The 27,430-nt window shown below is 38.8% G+C and overlaps 1 protein-coding gene across 2 annotated transcripts; it reads right to left on the bottom strand.

Moving 5' to 3' along the window:
• Positions 1–1,553: 1,553 nt before the first annotated feature.
• Positions 1,554–27,184, bottom strand: LOC140931033 (uncharacterized). Of its 2 annotated transcripts, none has more exons than XM_073380774.1 (16): positions 26,906–27,184; positions 21,552–21,732; positions 19,787–19,867; positions 18,645–18,678; positions 14,847–14,983; positions 11,775–11,837; positions 11,253–11,493; positions 10,309–10,430; positions 9,448–9,522; positions 9,030–9,170; positions 8,123–8,233; positions 6,530–6,631; positions 6,251–6,394; positions 5,309–5,402; positions 4,292–4,404; positions 1,554–3,178 (listed from the first exon to the last, which is right to left on the bottom strand). In XM_073380774.1, the coding sequence occupies exons 2-16, from the start codon at positions 21,714–21,716 to the stop codon at positions 2,138–2,140; spliced, it is 2,664 nt and encodes an 887-aa protein (XP_073236875.1). In that variant the 5' UTR covers positions 21,717–21,732; positions 26,906–27,184; the 3' UTR covers positions 1,554–2,137. The 2 variants fall into 2 exon arrangements, with proteins under 2 accessions (XP_073236875.1, XP_073236874.1); XM_073380773.1 differs by lacking the exon at positions 26,906–27,184 and adding an exon at positions 26,721–26,881 and having other exon boundaries at positions 1,560–3,178.
• Positions 27,185–27,430: the final 246 nt, after the last annotated feature.

The raw sequence follows: 27,430 nt of genomic DNA, 5'->3' as shown, positions 1-27,430 counted from the left end.
CTCATTGTTAGGGGATTTTCTCTTTAAGACCGTATGAAAAAAAGGAAACCAATGTAACTACTCTTGCAAAAAAAAAGACTAACGTTAAGCAGACGTCACTTTTTCCTTGTCCAATAGAGCCTGTTCCAGGCGTTCAGATCGTGGGGATGGTGCAAAGAGATGTGAGCGAAAAAAAAAAAAAAAAAAAAAAAGGGGGTGGAAGCGAGCAAGGGGACGCGTTCCCTCTCTATTTTTTTCCCGCTCTCTAACTTCGCGCCACACTCCACCATCCGAACGAAATAGGAGACGTTTACATGCGCATGCGGGCTAATCGAAAAGCAGGTCACTGAGGTGGAACAGAAGGTGATTGGGCCATTTACACGAGGAAAAATACGACACGTCTTTTATTAGACGCGTCCTAAGTAAGACGCAAACTATCTCGTATAAACGGCACATTAAGACGGGACTTAGCTAAGACGCGTCTTATGGAAGAACAGGCGTTAGGGGCTGTTCTTAGATAAGACGCGTCTTAGCTAAATTTCAAACGAAATGTGCCTTTTATACGGAAAAGTTTGCCTCTTATTTAGAACGCATCTTATGTTAGACAGGTGCTATTTTTCCCCGAATAAACGGCCCTAATTATTACGAATAATAACTTACTGTTCCACTTCAGTGCCGACAATAACGACTTGCTGGTTCTAAAACAATGCAAAGGTATGCACTATCAGACAATACCCTTACTCCTCGGCTTTCTTAAAACTAATGAGCTCGCGCAAAGGCCTCGGAGCTTAGGCATTATCCTGTATATACCACAAAAAAGCAAGACTGACATTTAAACATGAAAGAGAAACGAGTGTCACATAGATGCGCGAAACGCGACTAAGCTAGGACACGTCTTATATGTTCGTATGAAAGGAACAGTTCGCCTGTTATTTAGGACGCGTCTCATTTATCCTCGTGTAAATGGTACTGACAATTGTTTCTCAAACACTTAAGAACTTGTAATAGGCACAACACATTTAGAAAAAAAAACACAGTAAAATGCATATGCAGAAGTATTAATCTGCTTATTAACGTCATTCTTATACATTGTGCTCACTATCTGTCTTCTCATTGGCTAAGAGTCTACAGCTAATTTTGGAAATCAGCGCAACCTACAGATTAGCTAGTTATCTGCTAGCGGATAACTGACTTATCGGTAGGTTGCGCGCGCAATTCATGATTTCCAATAACAATATCAATTCTGGTTCCTTGCAAAGGTGTGTTTGTCGTTATTTTCTTCAAAACAATGTATAATAAAACAATTGTTAGATTGCGTTTTTGTGATATCCTAAATAATCAAGGTCTCGGTAAGTGTTATCAGCCTCGGCCTTCGGCTCGGCTGACAACACTTACCTCGACCTTGATTATCCCGGATATCACAGAAACCTCATCCAATAATTGTCAATTATTTGCTCTTAACGATCTGTGCCGTTTGCTGTTGTAGTCGTCGTATTGGCTAAGTCCCTAATATTGTACATTAACACTAGGTCGTGCGCCAGAAACTTAGGCTCTGTCCAAACTTATCCGCTTTTCCTGAAAAATGATTTTTTGAAGGATTGGCCTTTCGACCATAACCTCAGGTGGCTTTTTTGAGCTTGCTAAATCAGAATACGACTTAATCAGTAGCAGGGGCTTCTTTCACGACCGAGCGCCGGTCTTCAAAATCGACGCGTTAAACGGTGTCGACACTGAGAGGGCCACAGGTGAGACCTCAGAGGTTCTGACTTTAACCTGTCTAGGAGGCGCCGGTTTGTTTTTTAGGGCGAAGAAAGAACAACATCAAAAAAATAACCGGCCGGCGCCTGCTACACAGGCTACTCTAACTAACACCAGCACGTGAAACAACTTAGTTCTCTAAACATTTGTTTTAGAGGAAGGGGGAAACATTTACGGACGAATCAAGACCATTTTGTATTAAAACATCCTCTTTAAAACAGAAAAGGTAAAGTGTGTATATACAAGAAGAATTCGCAAAGGATATTTGTGGAAGCGAATTCGTTTGTAAACAGGACAAAAATGCTTTAAAATATCAGATATGTGTGGACGGGGGCCTTAATTTGAGCCCAGTCAGAATAAATAAATACGCAGGATGGCTCAGACGAATTAACTGTCTCTTTTACGTATTACCGGAAAGGGACGAAGTTCTGGGTTGACCTGGTACTCCTGTGCTCCCATTTCGTGGCCTGACTGGTTTTGGTTTTACCACTGGTGGTGCTTTACCTCCACTGGTACTCCTGTCTCTTCCGTCGCCAAGGGTAACGTTTTGTTTTTCCTCAAGTAAAACTTCTGGGGGAGGTGGTGGAAGCTCGACATCTGCATCCTCTTGAGAGTCCCCTGAGGGAGGGGGCGGGGGCATCTCCTCCATAGAAGTCGACAAGAGCCGCGACGTAGGTGCTGAGAGTGAGTCGACAAACACTTCATGGTCTGACGTTTGTGAAGTGGGTCGTGGGAATACATCAGCTGAATCCGACAGCTGAGATGAGTTTCTAGGCGTCGCTGATTTAGGAGGGACGGGAGGGGGAGTGAATGAAGAGCTTTTTGAAGGATCCGGTGATTGCGGAGAAGTGCTGCTATCTTGTTCATGATCGACCGCCGCATTGTCTTTGCCACTCGGTTTGTGATGAGAAGGTAACGGAGGGGGAGGAGGAGGGGGTGGAGGAGGAGGCGGCGGCGGAGGGGGTCGTGCAGGTTCTTTGGGAGGCGAGGGTGGAGCTTTTTGTGCAGGTTCTGTGGGAGTAGAGGGTGGAGGTTTTTGTGCACGATCTGTGGGAGGGGAGGGTGGTGGGGGTGGGGGTGACTCCGCTCGGGTCTTTCTGGATCGTTTCGATGAACTTCTGCTACTCCTTTCACCATTCCGTTCCTTTTCTTGTTCCTCGCTGACATTATCAGTCGGTTGGCTTGGCTCCTCTTGTTGCTTCTTGGAGAATGACTTGCGAGGGGGTGGGGGTGGGTCAAGCACCAGTGTGGGTTGCGACTCAAACTGTACCTGTTCTACCAGCTCCGTGGTCGGGCTGCTGTCGTCCTCTTTTTCTTCGTCTACAGTCTGCATACCGATGTTCTCAATGTTGAAAGTTCTGCTGTCTAGTGTGTTGGGCGTGTCACCTCCTGTGCTGTGCACTGAGGGCGGGTCTGGTGAAATGGGTGGTCCAGCCGTACTCTGGTACAACACAGAAAAAAATAAAACATCATTGGTTATTGGGCAGGTGACTTGTTACTGTGAAACTCACAAAACCGTGAACACCAGAAATATTTATGGAATGTTATTGTGTTGCGAGGAATTAGTCAATGAGGCGCGAGATAACTAAACCGCAAACAACAGCAGTAATTAGTTTGTGGATTTGTAGTTTGCGTGCGTGTTCTGAATTTTTGGCCAGTACACAATTAACATTCCTGAAATTTTTGAAGTGTTCACGGCTTTCGGAGTTTAACAGTAATAGAGAGTGAACACTTAAACAGAGGGTCGCTTAATAGGGGTTTGACCGTACGTCAGCGATCATATTGTTGGCTAAGAATTATAATGCCTGGCGAAATCTGTAGGTCTAAAGTTTTTGTACAACAGGAGTGTTTATCCCGAATGCTTATCTTCATCAATACGCCTGCCGCAAGAGTCCAGTTTCGAATTAAAAATTACCGCTGAATACAAACATTAACGGCACCTTTATACAGGGTTAGCCTCGACAAAAAGTAAAATATTCAGAAATTCCGGCAAGTAAGTGTTTGAAATTTGAATACAGCTATTTCGAGAAAGGTTGTCGGAGAAAAATGTGCACGCGACAATCCCGAAAGGTAATATGGGATATGATCAATACACTGTTCCTGACACTGTAGCTGTCGAACTTAGTTTTTGTTGCTTTCCTTTAGCACTAGCAAACACACGTCCATGGCCTCTCTCGTCATTCTTTTAAATATCTTTGAAGAATAGTGAACTCAAAACCACCCACAATACCTTTCGGGATTGTTGCGTGCACTTTTTCCGACAACCTTTCTCGAAACAGCTGTATACACAATAGACAGAGTAATAAACAGGTCTTTTTCTCGGTGGAATTTGTGAATATATTACTTCAGATGGAGGCTAAGCCTGTAAAAAATGGGTCTTCACTTCTTTAATTCAGCGGTCATAGCGAACGCGGAACTGGACTATTAGAGATTCTGTTTGGTGATGTAATGTAATGCAAAATGGATTATCCGCACCAAAATATATTCTTTTGTGTCAATGTTGGGTTGTCTCTGTCAAAACATACATGTATAAATTGACATCAGTGGAACATACCATTTTTTCGATCACGGTGCCTTTCTTCCAAGCATCAGAGAACAGATTGCCAATTTTCTTGGAGGGTTTCTTGGCTTGAACTTTACTTTTGTTTACGGAGAAGCTCATGGTACCTGTAAGAACACAAGTGCACATTCACAAACTCACAGAAAAAAAAAATCCAAACGTTTTGGAATATTTACAGTTTCTTTACTGAATATAAGCTAAAATCGGTAGCTTTTTGGCGTTATCTTTATAAATGGGATGACTTCACCAGTATACACTTCTGTAAGGTCTGTAAGGTTCCAGAAATGCTGTATATGGTTCTAACGTTCAAGTATGTGTACGAACTTTCTTATGTGACCATTCAAATGAAACCTCTTCAGCAGTACTTTAACATGGTACTGTAATTCTTTTAGTATGTAGGTCTAAATTTTAGTCTGTCAATCAAATCCTTTGGTGTCACATTCAAATAAAACCTCTTCAGAAGTACTCTCACATGGTAATTTCTAATGTTATGCAATTTAGTTATAGTTAAGTCTGTGGATGAAACCCTATTGCGTGACCATTCAAATGAAACATTGCGTGACAATTATACTTGAATAAAACCTCTTCGGCACTACTTTCACAATTACCTATGTCGTTCAAACTAAGTCATGAATGAATTTCCTGAACTCCTTATAAGACCATTTCAATTAAACGTCTTCACTACTTTTGCGTTATACGTCCCCTCCCTCCCCTCCCTCTATTTCAATTGTCACTGGAGGCCTACAACACATCCTCGCTAATTAAAGCGATATGATAACAAATAATAAAGCGACCTTCCTTGGTACTTACGAGGGTCCCCAAGAAGGTGCTTCAATCCCGTCATCCCGCACCAAATCTTCCCTCAATCTCGTAATGCCAATGGTTATTTTAGGCATTCCGTATCCCGTGCATACTTTCAATCCCGAATCTCGCCCCAATTTTGCTTTAAAATCCCGAATCCCGGCCTTGAAATCCCGCATCCCGAAAACCCTATTGGGGAGCCTCACTTACCACTGGGGTGTCCAGACGATAACCCAATAGAGTCCTTGATTCTCTCAGACTGAGATTTGGCCTTCAGCGACTGATAGTCTTTAGGTGGCTCTACCTACAATCATGAGGAGTAAAACCATTTCAGATTGACCTATCCAGGATGGCCACCATGACCGGGGAACAGAGGTCAGTGGGCGTGGCCAAAGAGGTTAACATGAGACAGACATGTAATGACCAAGGTTTTTAGGTTTCGACGGCTGGATATTGGGCATTTATTGGTCAAGTTCTTTTTCTGGATTTTTATGGCCCGGAAAGAAGTCGAAGTCGACAAAAAAACGTAAAAAAAGGCCAGAATTAGCTATCTTGACCGAACAAGTTTTGAACTTTTGACTTCCAGTAGCCTGTACTTCTTTGTGATTGGCTAAAACCTTTGGCGGTACTATCTCAGACAATTAGTGTGCAGTGACTTTTCCGCGTTTGGCCTTCTAACACATTCACAATAAAACCATTCAAAACTCTCAAAATATTTCCCCCACCGTGCCGCAATCACTATATGGAATGATCATGGTTTGGTAACCGCATGCACTTGAGTAACGCCAAAAATTCAACAGCAAAACATTTAAATCAAATAAAAAAAGTCTACGTGGAGGGTGTTTCTAAACGAATGAATAGCTTTTAAAACTGTGTAAAGAATCCCCGGGAAAGGATAAAACATTGAAGGTAGAGGCAGTCTTCTAACCAAATTTCTTTGCGAAATGAAGTCCATCGCTGATTTGCTCTGCTCGTGTTCATTTGCTGTCATTTTGAATGCAAACTTTTCTGGTAACTCATTTATACAGATCTATGCAACATGAAGTGATCACGACCCAATGTTTTTCATTTGAGAGGAAAGAGTCAAACTGACTTCAAAAGGTAAGAAGAATTGGTAAGCGCAGCTTATAGCTTTTGAGATGTCAAACCAACCTGTGTCTTATTAGTTGGGGATTCTACATTTTCTCCTGCATTGAAACTTGATGCCCTTGTGAAAGTGACTCTGTCCAATGAGAAGGCGAGTTTGTCCATCTCGTCTTGTGTGTCAGTATAATCCAGCAACATTTTATATCCAAACTGAAGAAACATGGTAAAATAACACAACAATATTAACACCGTAAGATTGAAAAAAAAGTGTAAAAAGTAAAAAATGTGTCTTGCCCACTCATTTTGAAAGTAACCAAAGCGTAACCAGGTTACATAGTTACCTACCTTGGCAAGTCTAATGCCTACTACCCAGCGCTGCATTGTATTCACATCTTCTGCACAAAAACATCGCACCGCCTTGGAGTCAAGGTCATGAAACTGAGGATGCTGAAGAGAAAAACAGACATTTTGATACATAGACAGCAAAACAGTCGGTTTCTTTCTAAAAATCAGTAAAGAAATCGGTAAAGCGCGGGGTAATCGGTAAAGTGTCGCGTAAGAGTCTTACGCGCGCGAAACGCGTGAGCCGAGAAGAGTATTTTTAGTGTCTCTCCGCAGTCTCGCTCTCTGTTTTCAGCCTCGTTCCAGACCTTTTGTTTGGCTGCTCGCGCGTACTTGAATACGCAAAAATACGGACTGTTTTGCAGTCTATAAATGAAACCTCCACGGGTACTCTTTTTTCTTTTCAGATTCATTCCAAACACCATAAATCCGAAATAAACCTAGCCTGTACACAGACGTTGCTTTATTTTTCTTTTCGTTCTTTTGGAAGACATCGGCGAGCGCGGAGCGCGATAAAGGAAAATAAATTGTCTTCTTCCGCAACCCCTACCCCCTTGCGCTGGCGGGCAATAAATCCCCCGTGGTTTATTTTTTAACACGCGCGCTCAACGGACTTTGAAGAGAAAATAGATCTGAAGTACCAATTGGCTGAGTGTAAACAGCCACATAAAAGGCGCTCTTATCTTCTACGGCTAGAGGAGTAAGGAGTAAGGGTCAATCGCGGTCGAAAGAGTTCAGGACCCAGTTGTTCAAAAGGTGGGTAACGCTATCCATCGGATAAATCACTATCCATCTTTTGAAAAACCGCGGCCAGATCGAGAAAACGAGGTTGTGAAAGTGGAAATGATCTTTGCAGTTGAATAAGCAACCTAAGAACCTGAAAAATCCGGGTACACCATAGGGTATTAATATTACGAACACACAATTGCCTGCTCTCCAGTTGGCTTGAGTAGCTTAATTAATAGAAAGAGCGTTGCATCCATACATCGCAAAGGTAAGGGTTCGATTCATGGTGAAGCCTGAATCTTTTTTCAGGTTCTTTTTCAACCGCTTAGTTAGGTTGTCTATTCAACTGCAAGGATCATATCCACTTCCATATCTTTATGCGCAAAAATTATGGGTCTCTTCATACTGACATTTACATTCGAACGAGGTTGCTAACACAGTTGTCAATCTCAAAGAAGAGCGCGAAGATTTCATATCAAGTGAAAAGGCTACTGACGACCGATTTCGATCTTGATTTGTGAATGCTTTAACTTTCGCCCACTAGCTGGGATTCTATAAACTTGTTTTGTTTTCGTTTATTTGAATTATTTATATCATTTTTTTCAGTAAGCCTAGTAACCTTACTGCTATAAATACTGCTGAGTGTTAAAGTAGATGTAAAAAGATGGATTACTACTACATACAATACTGATGCACAAACAGCAGTTCAGTGAATAGCAAAACGCGACAGATAAAACTAACTAAAGGGTTTTATAGAATAACAAGTCGAAGACTGTTCAATTTATGCTAGACATAAATAATTTGTTGTGCTTTCGGTAGAAAGCGATAAATCACTTCAGTCGTGCATCTCAGTATACAAGAATCATGTACCTTCAAGACAAAGCAGTTATCTGTTGGAGCTTTAAGCTTCTTCTTGAATCCAATGCCATTGTAAATGGATACATGTTCAAACTTCATCAAACAAACAATATCTCGTGAAGACTACAGAGAGGAAAGAGAAGTACTTCATTACCAAAATGTGCCTGATAACAATAGGGCGTTTACACTCACATGGGCCGATTGACCTGCACCCATCTAAACCTCTTATTTCATAGGTCCCTATAACCTTCACTACCTATTGTTTTCAGGGATAGGGGCATCGTTATTTCACCATCCCTATTGTTTTCCCAGCCAATCGCAAACCTTGTTTGGACAGCAGATACGCAAATTCTTTTGGAACAAAAGAAAGCGTTTACATACAAAAAAAAGGTTCAAATCCCACATCATTTGTTTGGAACACCAACATGATTTTGAAGGAGGTTCAGCGATCTCCCTATCACAAAATGATTAAACTTCTACCATAATTTATTAGAACTTATTTCTGCCACGGCGACATTCTCACTGATTCTCGTGCAGTAAAATTACTAATGACGACGGCTACCACGTTTCCCGCCCGAATGACGCTGTCTCACGCGCGCGCAGTACCAAGTATAGAGAAAATCTCGTCCTCGTAGTCGTCCTCGTCTTAGAATCTAAAGGTCTATTACATGAACCCTTTAAGCCCTAAGAGGGATCAGCGTCAACTTTCTCCTTGTAATATCAATGCTTGGTAAAACAGAGTCGTCATGAGGATTAAGGACATGATCACACAACTTCTCCCCACTACTTCTCTAGGAAATGAATAGGGGCAAAAAATGAGAATTCAAATTTTGATCTTAGGGTTTCAAGGGTTAAAGCCTCTAGCAAACTCTATAAGACACTGTAAGCGTCATGGGTGCGCTTTGCTCTTGCCAATTACCTTGGTTTTTCCTTTAGGTGTGTAATAGATGCCAGAAGCTCTCAGCACAAAATAATGCTTTTTCCACGACTTTTTCCCTTCCTTAAGATATAATGTCCCATCCAGTTCAGGCAGCCTCGTGGAATCTTTTTGAAAGAACTCCTATACCAAAGAAAAGAGATACAAGATGTAAAACAAAAGTTTAACTTTACAACTGAGGCTACGTCCCTTTGACTTTTCCAGGATAACCTTACTATATACAGCTATTTCGGAAAAGGTTGTCGGAGAAAGTGTACGCGACAATCCCGAAAGGTACTGTGCGTGGTTTTGAGTGCACTGTTCTTCAAAGAAATTTGCACAAATTTTCTCTCTCTCTGCCTCGTTTTTGCTTTGAGCCCACTCAAGCCAATATTTTGGCTGGAAAATAATTACAATGTACCTGTAGCAAGATGTCTTTACTTTTCTCTGCTAATTGTGCTGCACCAAGTGATGTATCACTACTCAACAGAAAATTCTGCAAGGGAACAAAGAATTGACATAAGCTTCCACAACAGCATGACCAAAATTAATAAAGGGCTACATGTAAATGTTGGACCGATTATATGAGCCAGGCAGGCTCGTTTAACGGAAATGAATTTCAGCCGAACATTAACCAGCAACCTGCCAGAGGAGACTTTCTTCAACTCGGTCGATTTTGGCATACTCGAGAAAGACTCTGCATGAATCAAGATCTTTGTTGAGCATGCCCTGCAAGTTGCTTGGATATAGTTTCGATCCCTGGCCTAATAGCTGTGCGCGCTTGGTATAGTGGGTCTAGTTATGACCATCGGTCTATCAATAAACAGGCGCTGGCGCTCGAAAAACCAACCAGAGGAAACAATATTGACTAGTCCAGAAGTATGGGCTGCGGCGATTTCAAAGGCTTGACGTGATTCGGGCAAAACATCCTTATATCCTCCTCGATCGACAAGAAAATAAAAGGAGGCTCTGCTCCCAGGAGGCTTCACGGGTTAACCCTTTAAGCCACCAACAGTGACCCACATCCGCCAATTTCTCCCCCAAAGAAACACTGTCTGATCAAACAGACAGATCATGAGAATTAATGAAATGATCACCAAAGATGAAAGGACAAATTCTCTCAAGCAGTACCACAAGGAATGTATGAAGAACAGTGTGGAGAAGATGCATGTTGATGTTGGGGCTTAAACGGTTAAGCGTGTTCAATAAATACAAAGGCGGTGTTCTAATTATGCGGACTTTTTTACAACCGGCGTTTCCCCCCCCTGATGAGAATACAGACCTGTGGATTTCTGAACACGGCGTACTTTTCTCTTCTGTTATTAAGTATTAGTTTGTTTTGTGAATCCCATGGCCAGCTGGAAACAACATCCACTACTGACTCGTGATCCTCCAGAAGACGTTCTAAGGATCAAAATACCAATAAAATTAACGTGGAAGTCAAGGTACGGGAAAACAGGCAACAAAAACGTGCAACCCGTTTTTCAACATTGCTGCAAAACGAATTGAATAGCGATTTCCTCTCGCGTGTTTTACACCCACGAATCAAACTTGTCAGGCAACAAATCAGCTTGGTGCAGGTTGCGGAAAGTTGCTGCAGAGAGTAGGAAGAAGTTGTAATATTTGCAACAAAACCTGTCCATGTTGCGCGTTTTACCGGCCCAAGGCAAACTTGTTTTGCAGCAAGTGACGTAAATTCTGTCTATGGCATAACCCCCGGCTCCCGTGAAATTTTAGGCAATCAAGGGTGAGTATTCGCGCAACTCGCAACAACCTGATTTGTGGCAGGCAGGTTTAAACGTGAGTGCACAAAACAAGTTACACGGTTTTGTTGCTCGTTTTCCGTAACTTTACTCCCTCGGTGGCCTGTTTGTTGATGATTCCTGTTTTCTTTAGACCCGGGTAAACGATCAAACATTTTCGTCCGCGCTTAGTATTTTTTTTTAACCCTTTCACGGCCAGAGTACTTGATGGAGTTTTGTAAGGTGACTGTAACTTTTGAGTCTGTGGACCAAATCCCATAAAGTGACCATTCAAATGAAACCTCTCTGCCTGTACTTACACATGGTGCTATTTGTTTTTCAAAATTTCACAAAATGACATTTGGAAATTTGGTCGAAATTTGCTTTTGGCTAAATTTGGCAGTGAAAGGGTTAAAATGTTTTTTCTTGGAATCTCAGCGGAGCCTCGGCGGAACAGAGAGGTTCTACAATCACAAGCACCAACCTATACTGAGCTGAGGAATTCTTTCAATCAAAACCCAATTGGGATCGGGCTCGGAATCATTTTTACGCATCATCTTCTTGCAGACTTCCCAGGCCGTCCAAGTTTGATCAATAGCTACAGTTTTAGACGTCGGATCATCATCGTTATACACTTTAACAACCAACTTTTTAACCCTGGCAGCTCGGAGCTTTTCCAACGCAATTCGTATTTTTTCTGCCTTGATCCGCTCTTGCTGTTCCTCCTGCGATGGAATCAATGAACTAAAATTTAAATGAAGTTCTTCAAATATTAGAACTTCCGGCAACTATAAAGGGTTATGATGAACATTTATACGAAAAAATATCTATAATTATCTATAGTTATAAATATTTTAAAATTAATCAAGAAAAGATATGAGCTTTGGTTGGGACAAACGAAACTGTCCCTTATATACGGCTGTCCATATTAAGAAGGCGTCCGTAGAGTGGGATCCACTGTGCTTATTCCGCAGGCAATGAACTCCGCATAAACTGCGATACTCACTAGAGTCATTTCTCGTGTTTCCTCTTGAACACTTTCCAGTCGAGTGAGAACATCTTTTGACACCTAGGGTCCAAAAGAAATATATATGTTCGTATATACCACATAATAACTATCACCTTACAACAGAATGCAGAAGGAAAAGACTCCAAGATTTGCTGCCCAGCATAGCAGTGCAGGTAGTAATCTATACTGCAATTAAACAGTCTCTCTTTTTTCTTAGTCCGCCGAGGAAAACGCGCCAGACGCGAAAATGACCACGCGAGTGACTTGTGGCTTAGCCGCTTGACGCTCCCGCGCGTACACTCCCCTCGCTAAAACTGAAGAAAAGGAGAGACTGCTCGCAGACTAGTAGTAATCCAACACTGAATGGGTGACAATGGGGTAGGCTTTGTGTAATATGGGTAGAGTGTGACACAAGGCACGGTCAAATGGATAGTGTACGATTAAGAGACATAATGGGTCTTGGCATGATACATGTACATGACCATAGCCTGTGAAACAAGCGTTTCCGCTCGAATTAGTGCGCGAAAGTTCGTGCGGAAACACTTGCTTGGCAGGGAAAGTGCTCGATTAGGAGATGCTGTCAGTATAAGGATAAAATAAAAATGTGATACTAATTTTTGCTAAGGAAGTTCATGTACGAAGTGGAACAGGAACTACTCTACAAATTATGGACCGCCATATGAAATCCGACGAAGGACTTTTTTGGAAGTCTATACAAATTACTTCTGGTTCAAAGCTTCATGCTTTTTGCGTTGTTCTTTGGACCCTTTGATTGAGCCGCTCTGGATTTGGGTGTGGTTTGAAAGATCCACCCCTTCCAGTTAGTTCTGAAAGTTGTACATGACCGTTAAATAAATGAGGTAATAAGTGGTACAGGGGCAGCAGACGGTGTTGAAAAAAAAAAAAAGTGGTTCTAGTTGCAAGTACTGTAAACTGCCACAGATAAGCTCTCTCAGTTATAAGCCCACGCAAAACGTATGTTGATCAGCAATGCTATACATGTATGTCGCTTGTTTTGAACCGCTTTTTTCTAGTCCTGTTATAACCCTTTAAGTCCCAAAAGTGCTCAAAATCAATTTTCTCCTAACGATATCCATAGACTATCATGAGAAAAGTCTATGAGAATTAACAAAATGATCACAAAGAGAAAAATATTTGATCTTTTACCAATTCTCTCACCTAATTCTTCAAGGAAATGTATGGAGATCAGTTTGGAGAATTTGTATGTGGATATTGGGGCTTAAAGGGATAAGCCCCCTTGAATATAAGCCCCTCAGTTTATAAGCCCTCCTAAAACCTTTTGCGAAGACGTATAAGCCCAGGGCTTATTAGCGGCAGTTGACGTTAATTAAAGAAGTGGACAACAACGTTTACAATTAAAACGGGCACATAAGCAGAAAATGAGTTGGTCTACACTCCTTTTTTTCTATAAGAATATATTTTATAAGAATATCGAGGCTGAAATTTGCGAAATTTTAAGAATATTTTAAGAATAAACCCCAGGCTGAGGTTTTGAAAAGGATGTAATTTTGTGTGTTCAAAAACTGTAAATACCACACAATTATGTTTTCAACTTATTCCATCCTCTGAACGGCGAAACTTGCCAACAAGGCGCAAAAACCTGCACTAACTATACTTGATACCCCAATATATTCTAAAACGGAAATGTCATAAGCTATAATTTAAGAATAATACAAGAATATTTTCAGCCTAAAATCGGCAAAAAAATAAGAATATTCAGCCTGGGCCGAAAAAACAACATTCTTATATAAAAAAAAGAGTGTACAACACAAACCAATAATGTGGTACACAGGGCGCAAGACGTTGGGCAGAGCCCTTAAACAGATTTCAAATCATTTTCCCTGACCCGTTATATTTCATTGGCGACCCTAATTCGTTAATGATCATCCCCTAATTTTATAAATTAATTTTTATTGTTTTCAAAGTAAGAAAATAAACAAAATAAGAAACCAGATGTAATGGAGGGTATATAAAATCCTTGTTGGGCACAATAATTATTAATCTGAAAATGTTGGAATTATTTTTGCGAAAAATAAATAAATTCATTATATAGACACGAGTGTTTTACTGGAAAATATACCACTCGTAAAATTTATAAAAAATACATCCGGGACCCGAGTGGTTTATTTTCCATAATCTCACACGTGAGTTTACCGTAATTTCGGTAATTTCCCTTCGAAATTTGTAGGCGTCTTGCGTCTTTTGAATTTTACTTACACATTTTTCAAAGCTTTCCTTATATTTTGTCATTGTAATGAAAAGAACGTTACACGGCGGCTTGAAGATATGAATTTTATTTTCGAGTGGCAAAACAATATTTTACGAACGAGCGCAGCGAGTGAGTAAAATATTGTTTTTGCCACTCGAAAATAAAATTCATATCTTTGCGCCACCGTGTAATATCCTCTATATATAAAAATCAAACTGAAAAATGTATAGAAAATTGGCAAAACTATTTTCTTCTCTTATTAAGTAAACATGACTCTTGTAAATACCGTTGCATGCTGGAATTGAAAGAATCTCTTCCTTCAGTTTTTGCTGCTCATGATAAAGATATTTACTTTGCACCAGACTAACGGGAAACAGTTGTAAAACATTTTTTTTTGAACACTTTTTCTGAGAATACAACACCATCAATATTTACGGAATCATCTTACTAAAAATTCTTACAAAGCTGACGGATTCAATTATTGTAAGCTTACAGTGAAGTGTTAGGAAAGTAAAACGTATAATAATTTATAAACATCTATTCTGGCATTGTGTTCTAAATTCCATCTCACACACTTTTAGCCAATGCCATCTGCACTGTAATGCTGATCAGACATTGATTTTCTTCAATTTTGGTCAACTACTGGGGGGCCAGAGGATTTGTTCAATTATGGTAAGCTTATTATAATGAAGTGTTTAGAACGTAAAAACTAAATCACAATATATTTATAGAAAAGATATTCCGTCACTGTGTTGACTGTTCTAAATTTCATTTCACAAACGTAGAGGTCACTTATGCTTTCTAAAAGTCTATGTACGTTCTAGATTAAAGTTCTGTACCTTCACTGTTGGTGAGATGGGTGAATTTCCTCCAGGGCTGGGTGAAAGTACGGACTCTTTTTCACTGCCAGAATTCATGTCTTTTTCCATAATACATAGATCCTCTAATAAAGCATCAAGGTCGACCTCTCCAGTTCCTGTTCATAAATTCAGATATTTTCATATCAGTACTCCACAGTGACACTTATTAATTACAAACAGAGTGTTATAGAAGCAAACGTATTTCATCATGCAATTTCATTTTAAGATCACGGCTGATATCAACAAGAAGAAAGATGTTTGTTAACACCTACATCGAGGACAACTACCTTGTTGAAATGGAACCAGAAAATGAAAGGAAATTTTAAACAGTTTTCCTAAGCATGAAAAAGCCTATCTTGGTCTCAGTTCAAGTCCATTGAATGCTTTAACATATCAGAAGCATGGCTTAGCAAAATAAACAACAACGGGGATAATATTTCAGAATATCAGTTGACAATGCACAAAGATCACATCCTGTCTGAAAATGAGCATGCAGAATTATCTCCACGTTCCTGTTTGCAATAATCTGCTTTTTAAGATCCTAGAAAATGTATTTTCAATCCTCTAGAAACAATAATTGGAGAGACAGTTTCAGAACAAAACTGCGTTGTTAATGGCATGTACTATGTTATATTTTTACTTCATCTTCCAGCTTCCCAGCCGCTAGGATAACAATAGTTAATTAAAAGATTAAATTTCAAGTAATGTTTAACATCACCAGCAGGATTTGCAGTGATGTAATCCTCATGCTGTGAAATTCTTTAATAGGATTATCGCGTCACACAATCAAACAAGAGAATTATTTTGGAACTTGTTTTACTGTTGTTGATATAGGCGATAATGCAATTTATATGAATAACGTTTATCCAGGCATGACAAAAAAGAAAAAAAATTGAAACGAATATTACATGTATATGATGATTTCTGCTGACAAATAGGTCTTGATAATTAACTTTTTCCAAAACTCTTTACCTATTTTCTGATTTAAAAGATAAGATAACATGTGCTTTTCACAGATTATAATGTCAAATGTACCGGGGAGGGGGGGGGGGGGGCGCTTTCTTAAATAAGCCATTAATGTAGGTCAGGAGCCAAAACCCTGTGTAGGTATGTGTTGGTAGGTGTAGGTATGGCTCTACAGAACAGTCAGGTTCTGGTCTGGAATATGGCAATATGGAATATGGGTTTTAGCATGCATGTGATACTCCCCCTCTCACATTTTCCAGTAGCACCCCCCTTCTCCTACCCCTTCCCCTTGAGCAAATATCCAGCCCAGTCTTTCCTTTCCAGACATTTCTGAAGAAAATATAGTGACCCGCAAAGTGTACACGAAGCTTCTGAACTGTCTACTAATTAGTATAGAATAATAATAATTCAAAATGATGCACATTATAAAGTCATGAGACATGCTAGAAGGCAGCCAATAGCTTCAATGGCTTTATTCCGAAGGAAACAGGTATCACGAGCATCCTTAAGTTCACGTGGGCAGCAGTTTAACACTTTAAGTCCTGATAGTGACCAACATCAATTTTCTCCTAACAATATCTATATGTTGCCAAGAGAAATGATTATCATGTTCCCCAAAGGAAAAATGCGTTGATCTGTTATCAAACTCTCTCAACTATTTTTTTAAGGAAATGAATGAAGGTCAGTATGGAGAATTTATATGTGGATATTGGGGCTTAAAGGGTTAAGACATTAATACAGTGAAATGTCAATATAACCAGTGGCCAAGGGACTGGCAAAATATTTTCGCTATAACAAGGTTTCATAATATCGATGTTCTTTTCCATATATTTCACTATTACTGGGTCAAATACAATCACTAATTATACTGAGAAGTATAATGATAAATCAAGGTTCCACTGTATTAAAAGAACAAAGCTGTACATACATTGTATTTGCGACAAAGACATTGAGGTTAAGACAAAGTAGGCAAATTTCTAAATCAGCCTGTAAGGACTGGTGAGGCTGCCTTCAAATACACCAGTCCCTATACAGATGGCCTGCTTTGAATCTCTATATGTTATTATAACCAATTTACAGGGACTGATCATGAGGTCAAACTGAGAAAGCAAACTTTTTAACCCTATCAACTGTGTGAGTAACTAAAACCTCGGCAGAGCTGATATCTTGTATTTCAATAACTTCACAAAATACAAACCAAATAAAGAAAAACATGAAAACCGTAGAAAGTGACAACTGCCCAAAAAGGAAAAATCAAAAGAAAAGAAAAAAAGAGAAAAGAAAAAAAATGTTTTTTGGTAATGCATATTGCATTTAAGGAGCAACAGCTGCCTACATTCAGAAACAAGTTGGTGTCAGAAAATGTCAACTAAACATGTGTTTCATGATACCCCCAATCTTATCAGTTGATTTCTTATATGAAACAGAACGTGGAAGCTGGTCAATTATGTTATCTTTGTACATGTATGTTAAACAAAGCTTAACATGGAATTCACTTTCACTAAAAAAAACTGTCAAAACTGAGATGCATGCACAAAACCTATATAGAGCAAATATCCAGTAAAACGAAAAAGGGTTCACATTTTGTTCAAAGTATATTTTACCCACATATTAATTGGTTAACCAAAGTCATTTTTAAATTTTCTCTTCCTGAATATCTGAAGGTATGCAATGAAGCAAGACATAACTGGACTTGTCTGCATTCTGGAATTTTATTGTAAGTTAATTACTATAATATCAGTGATACATTTTTTCATGAATCTCTGTTTAAAGGTGCCCTGACAAAGGTTATCAAGAATGATTAGCCTGTATGTGTTAAATCACCCTAGGCGGCAAAAAAAATTTGGCACACTTGACTGAAATATCAGGAAAATTTTAACCTCACCAAATTCTAGTTTGTTTAAAAACCACAACAAAATTGACCATCGTGCACTAAAAGTGTGTCAAAACCATTATTTTGCAATGCCAATCACAATTTTTTCTCTCGTTTATCAAGGATTATTTATTTCAGGAATGTCATCAGGTTCTGTTTTATCAATTTTGGAGAATAAAGTTTAGAACACTTGGCAAACAACTAAAAGTTTTTAAAAATCATCTGTCAAAAGATTTCTTTAAAGCTTAGACAAATTTTGTAAACTTAGATAAATAACTACAAAGTTGGCAGAATCTTCTAAATGTAATAAGTTATAAAAAATAACTCCAAACAAAAGGTTCCTGTGAGAGCCCAAGAAAACAAACTTTGAAAGCTTCAAATTTCACAAAACGAAATCTTATGCATGACAATTTTACCTTTTTTTTTAACAATTCCTGTGAAATTTGAACTTTATTTTCTCGAGCTCCCATAAGAACCTTTTCTTTGGAGTTATTTTGGGATGAAAAATATTGTTCGTCATACCTAGGATTTCATTACAATTTATAGAGGTTTGTTACATGTATATTGAGGTTCCACTGAATTAAACAACAAAAAACTTGAAAGGTAGTGCTTATTGGAAGGATCGGCTAAATAAAACTGTTGTACTACATATTCAGGTATTATACAAGTGCAAAGGATGAAAATTAAGTACGGAGTTTCACGCACTAGGCAATCACCAGACTAAAAGCTCTACTCTAAAAAGATTAAAATAATATTTTCATCCTTTGCACTTGTATTTTGCTCTGCATATTTTATGCATTATATTGAGCACTGGCTCCTAGGATCAGTGAAACTTTATATGTATATACTTTTTGTTGAATTTATTCAGGTATTATAATTATATATACATTCTGTTAACTTATGTATTTGTATGTGTACTATAAACGTATTTTACTCACCCTCTATAGCGCTTATAGAGAATCTGAACTGATCCTAAAGAAAGAAGTGTAAGATACATGTATCAGTAGTATTACAAGTATTACAGAAGTATGAGGATCTCTTATAACTACTGTTCATCTTTCATAACGAGTAGACTGGATATGTAGTCCTTCAGGAGCATGATTCAAATAAAATTTTAATTCTAAAAAAAATAAAAATGGAATCAAAGCTTTCCCCAATCAATGGCATCATCATCATCATCATCATCATCATCATCACGCCATTGATTGGCGAAAGCTTGGATTCCATTTTTATTTAAGAAAAAAACAGCAGTTTAAGGCGTCATTAGAATAATATAATTTTCAAATCTTCTAACAAATACCAGAATAAAACAATACACTGAACTGTTTGTATGAAAATCCGTGAGAATAAATCAGCACATTACTTGCCTCAAACCTGTCCGCAATAAGGTTTCGAGCACGTGAGCAATGGTGTGAAAGAACAAGTGAATTTGCAATGGAGTTCAATATTAACTGGTTCATTACGCTTTGCAAGCATATCAAGTCATTTTCAATCTTTGCTTCTGCTGTGTATAAAACGTTTTACTACCAAGGGGAGAACAAACCTTGTCACATGTTCCAGAAAAGCTTTTATCGATTAAGCTTATATACATGTAAATACAACAAATCCTGGTTGAATACAAATTAGCCAAAACACCAAATATATTTAACATAGAGTTCCAGCAATTGCTTTGAATATTCTGGGAAAACATATCGCCTCAATTCACGAGAATTTTTTACCTTCACTTGCATTCATACTCTTCGCCTGCAAAAACGTGGCTTTCTACACAAAACAGGATAACTCCGCCTTTAGTTTTCCACAGCCCACTTTATCAACAGTCAAGTGTTCTAGAGGATACAGAATTTACTTTTCCCTTTGGAGTGTAATTCTGAATCGATTGGCTGCGACCAAAAGGGCCTGGCTTCGAAGGCCATGAAATCGAGGCAAAAAAGGTGATATACATATATACAAACATATTTATATCCGAAGATCTCAAATGAGGCTGGCTTCTGGCACAGGCAACCCAGGCAGGTCAAGTACATGACCTGAATTAGTCTGCAAAGCCTGGCGGCTTTGCAGTAAAAGGAAGCTGCTAGCTTACCAGTGGCTGTGAGGGTGGAACATACGTCAACACATCTGGGCTTTCTATCTCTGGTGGAATTTGAGATTTATGCTCAAGTTCCTATGGATTAAAGAAAATAAGCTGAGAATTAACCTTTTGGTAGATTGTGCACTGCCCTGATTTCAGCCTTAATAGGACAGTTTAAAAGGACAGTATGCAACATGCCTAAGTAATTGGACAGTATGCACCATCATGCGCACGCTTAAATGGCTTTTTTTTCCCTGCTAGCAAAAAAGATCTTGGAATTTCTTGTGTTTAAACAAATTGAACTTCCACTTCGTCCATGCCCGATTTTGTTAATCACTCGTATGATTACAGACCGAATTGGACTCCACTCAGTCCTTTTACCATTACGTATACAAAAAGTTGGACTGGCTAAATAGTTAATTAAGTCTTCAAAGTTTTAACTGATTTTCTCTCAAACTTGAGTTGTCATTTCGTTATTTTTAAGTAGTTAACCCTAAGTTTTTCGTCTGTCCTGCCTAGATTACAGTTGGTACCTGCGGCTCAGTGTAATTACCCAAGTTAAACTCTTGAAATACAGTTTTGTTGTTGTTGTTGTTGTTGACATATGACAGATGAAATGGTGACAAATGGCATAAAGATCATTTGAAACTGAGACATGATGAAGATAGTCACAAATGCAATAGTAAAACATCAGTGATATACCATCCTTCTCAATATAAATATGAATATACTGAATGATTTGCTAATCTGTCCAATTTTCTCGCCAATGACATGGAGAAAATACAGAAGTGTACCCTCTCCATTACATTTGTATCTATCCCTTTACTTCATAATTCTGAAGATGCACAGGCTAAGGCAGCGATCACACGCTTAAAGCAATGTAGTGAAGACGCTTATGTCAATTTTGTAAAATGAGCTACAATACTCTTGACAACCCAATCTCCCTTTAATAATTTTCAAAGTAGCATTGTTCCCTCATCTTCAGCTAACTGTACATGTTCAAATAGATCATTCACCACCCTACCATCTAATATATACTGTCTGATTGTTTCACAAATTTTGTAAAATATGCTGCTGTTTAGTGTCCTAATTATGTGTTGTTTATATAATTGACCTGTACCTGCAATTCACCTGTAAGTTGCAAAGGGTGTCAATAAATAAGTCATTCATTCATTCTGTCATTCAATATGTCAAAGGATGGGCTTTTGAAATGCAGATTAGGAAATTACGAGTAACGTCCCCTCCCCCCCCCCCCAACCACCAAGAGGGCCTCAATGTTGCTGGTTCCATGCCCCACCCTTCCCTTTGGACTCCACCCCTTGCTGGGTGCACGTTTAGTTACCATATTTCCTCGAATAATAGCTGTTCCTCGATTAATCATCTCCCTTCAATAATCGCCCCCCTCCCACCACTATGGGTAACCCGCTATCGATACCCATAATGGTAAATCTGGAGGATGAGGCTGAAGTGGGGTCTGAACCAGCAAAACTGATCAGTGACGCCGCCGAGGATATAAACAATGAAAATTAATAGAGGAACCAAATTTGGAACACTAAAAAGCCCATGTTCAGTTTCTTTGATGTGACTATTTTTTTGATTTAATGGGAAAATAGAACAAAATATTTAGGGTATGACTTCCACTGAACAATATCAGAAATAATCGCCTCCCTCAAACAATCGCCCCCTTTTGGTGTGAAAAAAGAAATAATCGCCCCCTGCTATTATTCGAGGAAATATGGAAAGTTTCGAATGACAAAAAAACTGAAAAGAGACTTACCTCTTGGAAAGTTGCTAATTCATTCAACATCTTATCAATGTCATCGTCATCTTCTTCCTCTTCTTCTTCCAAACTGTCCTCTGATTTGTTAGCAAGTAGGTCATTTTCACTGCTTGCAGGGGTCACCTCTGGACTAGCCTGTGTGTCACTGCCTTCACCATCCATTTCAGCACAGACAGCTCTACCAAATTGCAAACAATAAAAAAACAACATCAGGGGGGGCCAACTGAACAGCGTGTCAGAGGGCGCTTTCCATTCAGGAAAAAAAACCGGAAATTTCGGTGGGAGCAAAAGTGGAGTTTCCGATTGGTAAAAAGTTGTTCCATTTGGTTGTAAACCCCGGTATGTCGCGGTGCCCGAAAGATTTTCTTGCCATGGACCTGGAACTGGTACAAACTAAGAGGAACGTGTAAATGGAACACAAAATTCCATTCGGAAATTCCAGCTGGGAAAACGGGCCCACCTTTTTAGATTTTCCACTTTTTCTGGGAATTTTCCGGTGCGACGAACCGACAAGACATGTTCCATTTACCGCCGAACAGGAAATTCCGGAAATTTTGACTAAATGGAAAGCGCCCAGAATCACAATCCAATGGTCTCAAGTTTGAGTCCCTCTGGCGTCTTGCTGGATTTGTTCTTGGTTGTACTGAGTTCAAATCCTCAGCCACCCTTGTAAAATAGCCAACTGGTTGCCTCCTGCCAGTTGGGGTTTTTAATTCTGTTATGCTATATTTGAATTATTTGTTTCTTATCATTTGAGTGGAGTGCCTGTAAACTAGCTGGATCGGGGGGGGGGGGGGGGGGTACTGCCATATATGGGCTATATAGGTATGTGCCGTTGTGAAGGGTATGGTTTTCAGGCAGTTTACTCTAGGATAGGGTATATAAATCAGGGAGTTTGGGTCTAGAATAGGGTATCATTTTTCAGGAAACTGATCAGTTGGTTGAAGATTTTATCTAGACAAGGGAAACAGCTACTCTAGGATAGGGGGGATTTGGGAGTTTACTCTAGTATAGGGTAGAAAAATTCAGCTGAACTGACTCTGGTATAGGTTTAGGGTTCCAGGGTCCCAGCGGCACATCCCCACCCAGAAATTCCGAAAGTACCCCCCCCCCCCCCCCGGGAGCTGGATATATAAGCTACATGTAAGTGCATTTCCTACTAAAAAACCTATTATTTAACCTAGTACAGAAGTAACACAAGTGATGTTGCCAAATATTCTAAAAGAAATATAACATGTAATAAAATAAGGGGTGCATTGTTTAAGGCCCTCACCAACTTGACATTTAATGACAAATTCTCCCTATGATCACAAGCATACAGAAGGTAAATTGATAAGAGAATTTATCAGTGCATTACCTTACACATTTACTTCGGGTCTCCTTTAGCAAGGTTGTCACTAAGGGCCGAGGGCCAGAGATTCCCCCAGTTACCACCTTATTACATGAAGTTTTCGCGACACGTTTATTTTGCGATTCTACAAAAATTTTTTATTTTGAATCACTTTAAATTCATGTTTTTGAGTACAACAATTTAAATTTCATAGGCAATGCTATTTAACATGTCTTTGAATTAAATGAAACGACTTTATCAGAGAAACAATAACGTCAAAATTAAGAAAATCGAAACAGTAGAGCGGGACTAAAATGTCAAAGCAATTCTCACAATGTTCACAAGCAGTTCATGCTTATACGTGAATTATTGTTCTTGAGTCAACTGACCACAACATCCACTTACACTGAAAATTCCTCAGCAAAGTAAAAAATGTGGTTAGTGTAAATGTTGCAATTGGCAGTGGTAATAAACTCATTCTCTCTCGATTACAGACATAATGTGAGTCACTTAAAATTTGCATCATGTTATGTTCGCAAAACTCATTGTTCACGTCACTTTAATTTTGCGATTTTTGTGTACCGCAAAATATGCAAAATTAACGTGTTGCCAAAATTTCAGGTAATAAAGTACGAGCATGGCCCCTGGCTATTTTCATAGGAAACAAAGGAACGATGAGAGCAAAGGAACTCCTTGGCTCCTTGGCTATTCATTTCCCCACCTACTAATTGCAAATACCTGGCAACTTGAAGTTTTAGTGACAGCCCTGCCTTTAGTTAGTGTCCGGCTATATATTCATCGTACATCAAAGACAATAAAAATCCAGATCCTTGATATTCAATTTCAGTGGCATTATTTTATTGTGCAATAACAAAAGACCTTTCTTATTATACAAACTGCCCTGAAAATGCTGCATACGTGTAATTTCAGATTTTTTATCAAACCCTATCAGAAGGCCTGCATGTACATGTAGGTTCAAAAATTAAATATTATTTTTTCGAGGTATTTTGCCATCTGAACAGTCCTTGCATTAGGAAAAGTATCACTTCAAATTCCTCAAGAGATTAATAGGCCTTTTGCAATAGTTGGTCACGTGATCAACTTTCTGTAAACGCGAAAACGGCTGGCTCTAGGAAAATTTTGCTAGCAGGAACTGACAGAGCATAAAATAAATAGTTAACCTGTAAATATTATTCAGTTGTATATCACAAAAGAAGCGCTTCTGATCATGTATCCAAAGTATCTGGTTTTGGATACGGGGAAAAGAATCCGCCTCCATTGTGGATCATTTGGATCAATACTTCATGTTTGGATTTTAGCAACGAAATGAAATATCTGTTTTCGGATAAAAAATCCTGATTTGGATTTTAGTAAAGAAATGCACCCTGAAATTTGAAGATGGTTGCCAGTTTGAGTAGAGTAACTGAATGTACAAATAGGCAAAAAAGTAGCTGACTTCACAGAGCATAGTAGCCACTATGTTCACTATTTGATGGTGCCTTTGAAAGCAATGAGCCTGCTTTAAACCCTTTAAGCCCTAAGAGTGATCAGCGTCACATTTCTCCTTGTAATATCACTGCTTTAAAAAACAGAGTAGTCATGAGAATTAAGGACATGATCACACAAGATGAATCTAACCGAAACTTCGACAAATTCTCCCCACTTCTTCTATTGAAAACGTATATGGATAACAAATGAGAATTTGAATTTTGATGTTAGGGTTTAAAGGGTTAAGCACATCGCCACGTGCACATGTATGTCATATGGTTTTGAACCCTATGTTGTTTGTTTAGACAGGATACAAAAAAAGTAGCGTCTGATAGCCCGCGGTTACCAGATTTTGCTATCGCACTCCTTTTTTAAACTTGCCTGATGTGTAAGTGAAGTTTTTTGGGAAATTCAAGTTACAAAAGAACTGTAATCAATCCTGTAATCTACCAAAAAATGTTTTTGGGTTAGTTGAAATGACTTTCGGGCTAGCACATGCTAGCAACAGCTTGTCTGGATGGCAAGCTGTAAAACTGACTTTCTTTGCACCCTGTTTAGAGTTCTTATTTTCCACTTGAATTAGTATATTTCTTCTGTGACATGATAAATCCAAGCAGAATAGTACAGTCCATATGGTTGAATTTGCTTAGAATAAAGCTTTAAAGCAGGGGGCTCACGGTCATGTGCATGTGCGCCGTGACAGCTTCCAGAATAAATTATACGAGCCAAAACTAAATTTGAAGAAGACATCAACTGCGAATCGAAAAAAAAAAAAAGCGCTCATCCTTTGCTCTATGTAAGCAAAGCGAAGTCTGTTATTTCTAAAGTACTCATAAGTGTTGTTTAATTTGTTTTCAGAGAAAGGCGTCTAGGAAATGAAAAATCAATTTCATGAATGGAGTCTCGAAAGCGACATCGCAGGCGACCGGCGACGGGACATTGTCAAGAGTCTTTGGAGACCTGACACACTTGAAATGTTCCTTGTATCTTTGGTATATGATCATATGTGTTTAAGAATTGATGTTTCTAAAATAAATTATTGCCTGAATATTCTGTTTACTTGTATCTGGTTTCTTTATGTGTTCTACTCGATGACATTTGTTTTGCGGAAAACTGACCTGACGCAACGTGAATGAATTTGTTCATCTGCCAATAAGCAATTGAAATTTATGCTAAATTTAGCATTATCTTTATACTCATACACTGTGTGGTTTTGTCACCGACCAGGTGCTATGTGCAAGTATTTCTAGGTTTATATAGGGTGAACAAAGAGATCACTAGTAAAATGTTGGTTTACAAATTTTGTTCACCGATTGCGGTGACTGCTTTCTTAGTGTGGGTAAAAAAAAAACCATGTAAAGATACACGTACATGTAGGTAAAAGTTTGTTTCAAAGCAGGACAGGGCTGTAAATCTTATTCTTATCTGCTAGGGTATATAAAATCAAACTGAATGTCCTGAAATACTCCTGTGTAGTGAACAATGAATTTAAATTATGTAAATTTCCTTGTGTGCATTTAAATCGCTTCCGATTGGTTTAAAAACAATCAGCTACTATCAGAACTCACACATGTGCAGTATCGTGAACCTGTCCCTTTAATTGATAAGCATTAATTTTATATGATGCTAAAGTGCACACAATTTCTGTAGCCTTTTATATGTCACAAAAAAATTAATGTAAAGGCGGTAAGTCTAAAGTGTAATTTACATACAGTAAGTATACAAATTACATAACAAATAAAATAAAATAAGAAGGAAATTAAGAAAAGTAAATGCGTTTTTCTTCCACAAAACAAAAACCAAAACAAACAGGGCTTTCTATCAGAAGTTAATTTGGGCAAGTTCAATTTATCTTATTTTTGGTTGAAGATATCATCCCCATTTTTAAAAAGTGAAACATATGCCAGCTGTCTCACATGTGATTATTTATGGCTCATAAAAAACCTTGCATAGAATAATCATTTTAATGATTCAATTGTGTAAGACACTAAGAATAAAAATTGTTGTACCTTACGAACCATTGTAAAAGACTGAAAATCAGGTGATAAAACACACACTGTTTTAAAATAATCACTCTGTAATAAAAGCTCTCAAAAGTATTCTGAAAGAACTGACGATACTCTTTCGTTATTTTAATAATCATTTAATGATAGGCGAGGAGAATACATAAGCTTATAAGCTTAAGCTTTGAGTTAAAGCGAAATAACGAAGCGCTCGCTCAACTAGAAATCGTTTGGTGATAAAACTGAAAAACCCTTTAGCCAAAGGGCTAGTATTTAACATAAAAAAAACTCAAAGAAGATAAATTATTACTGAGGAATTCAAAGGTAGACATATCATCTACTTACTCAGGTTTACCGCAAATTTGTTTGCACATTATTTCGGGATTCAAATCAATCCCTCCGCACACAGCCAATTCAAAGGATCTTTTCCCTTTCACTTAAAAACGAAGCGTTCTCAGTTGGAATATCGACTTCCGATATCGTCAATGCCATATTCATACATGGTTTAAGAAGAAAAAATAAACACTTACCCAACAAAGAGAAATGAAAACGCCTTCACCAGCACCGGACGCACGTAAATACAACCACACACACTCCCGCCTTCCGAACGCCTAGCTAATCAGTCGCGCAGAATGATTGGAATTTTCGGGATCTCCACTCCAAATTATGTTCAAGAGATGGCTTTATACTGTTCAAAATGAAGAAAGGGATTGAAGAACGTAAATCTAACGGCGAAGCTCTGTTTTAGGAAGTGCAAACGGATATGTTTCGTAAGTGCACTTGTCGAGTTTCTCCTGTCTTTTCGCTCCGTCGACACTCACGATCTGACGGAGGCCTGGAGCGAGTCACCTTGGGAAGTGAGGCTAAGTGGATTGGACTTAGGATTGGACTACAATGGTCGTACAAGGGACGGACCATTAGAAAAGTTATGGGGTGGGGGGGGGGGGGGGAATTTTCGAGCCGCAGGAATTTTTTTTCGTTATCAAATTCCTTGTATGAATTTTTTTTTAGGTCATAGCATGAATACTTTTTAGGATGAATTGGCGTACACGAAT

Source organism: Porites lutea, chromosome 3 (assembly GCF_958299795.1).
Source record: "Porites lutea chromosome 3, jaPorLute2.1, whole genome shotgun sequence".
Classification (NCBI taxonomy): Eukaryota; Metazoa; Cnidaria; class Anthozoa; order Scleractinia; family Poritidae; genus Porites; species Porites lutea.
Note: the sequence above shows the minus strand (reverse complement) of the source record. Positions and strands in the feature narration are given on the sequence as shown.

Bases quoted from the DNA above. Each gene is read 5' to 3' on its own strand.
- LOC140931033 (XM_073380773.1), bottom strand. From the start codon at position 26,749: ATGTGCAAACAAATTTGCGGTAAACCTGA. The intron at 18,679-19,786 runs GTAAGCTAGCAG...TTCTTTCTTTAG, and splicing joins TTCCACCCTCACAGCCACTG to GATCAGTTCAGATTCTCTAT. The intron at 8,234-9,029 runs GTAATTGGCAAG...TCCTCTCTGTAG, and splicing joins CACCTAAAGGAAAAACCAAG to TCTTCACGAGATATTGTTTG.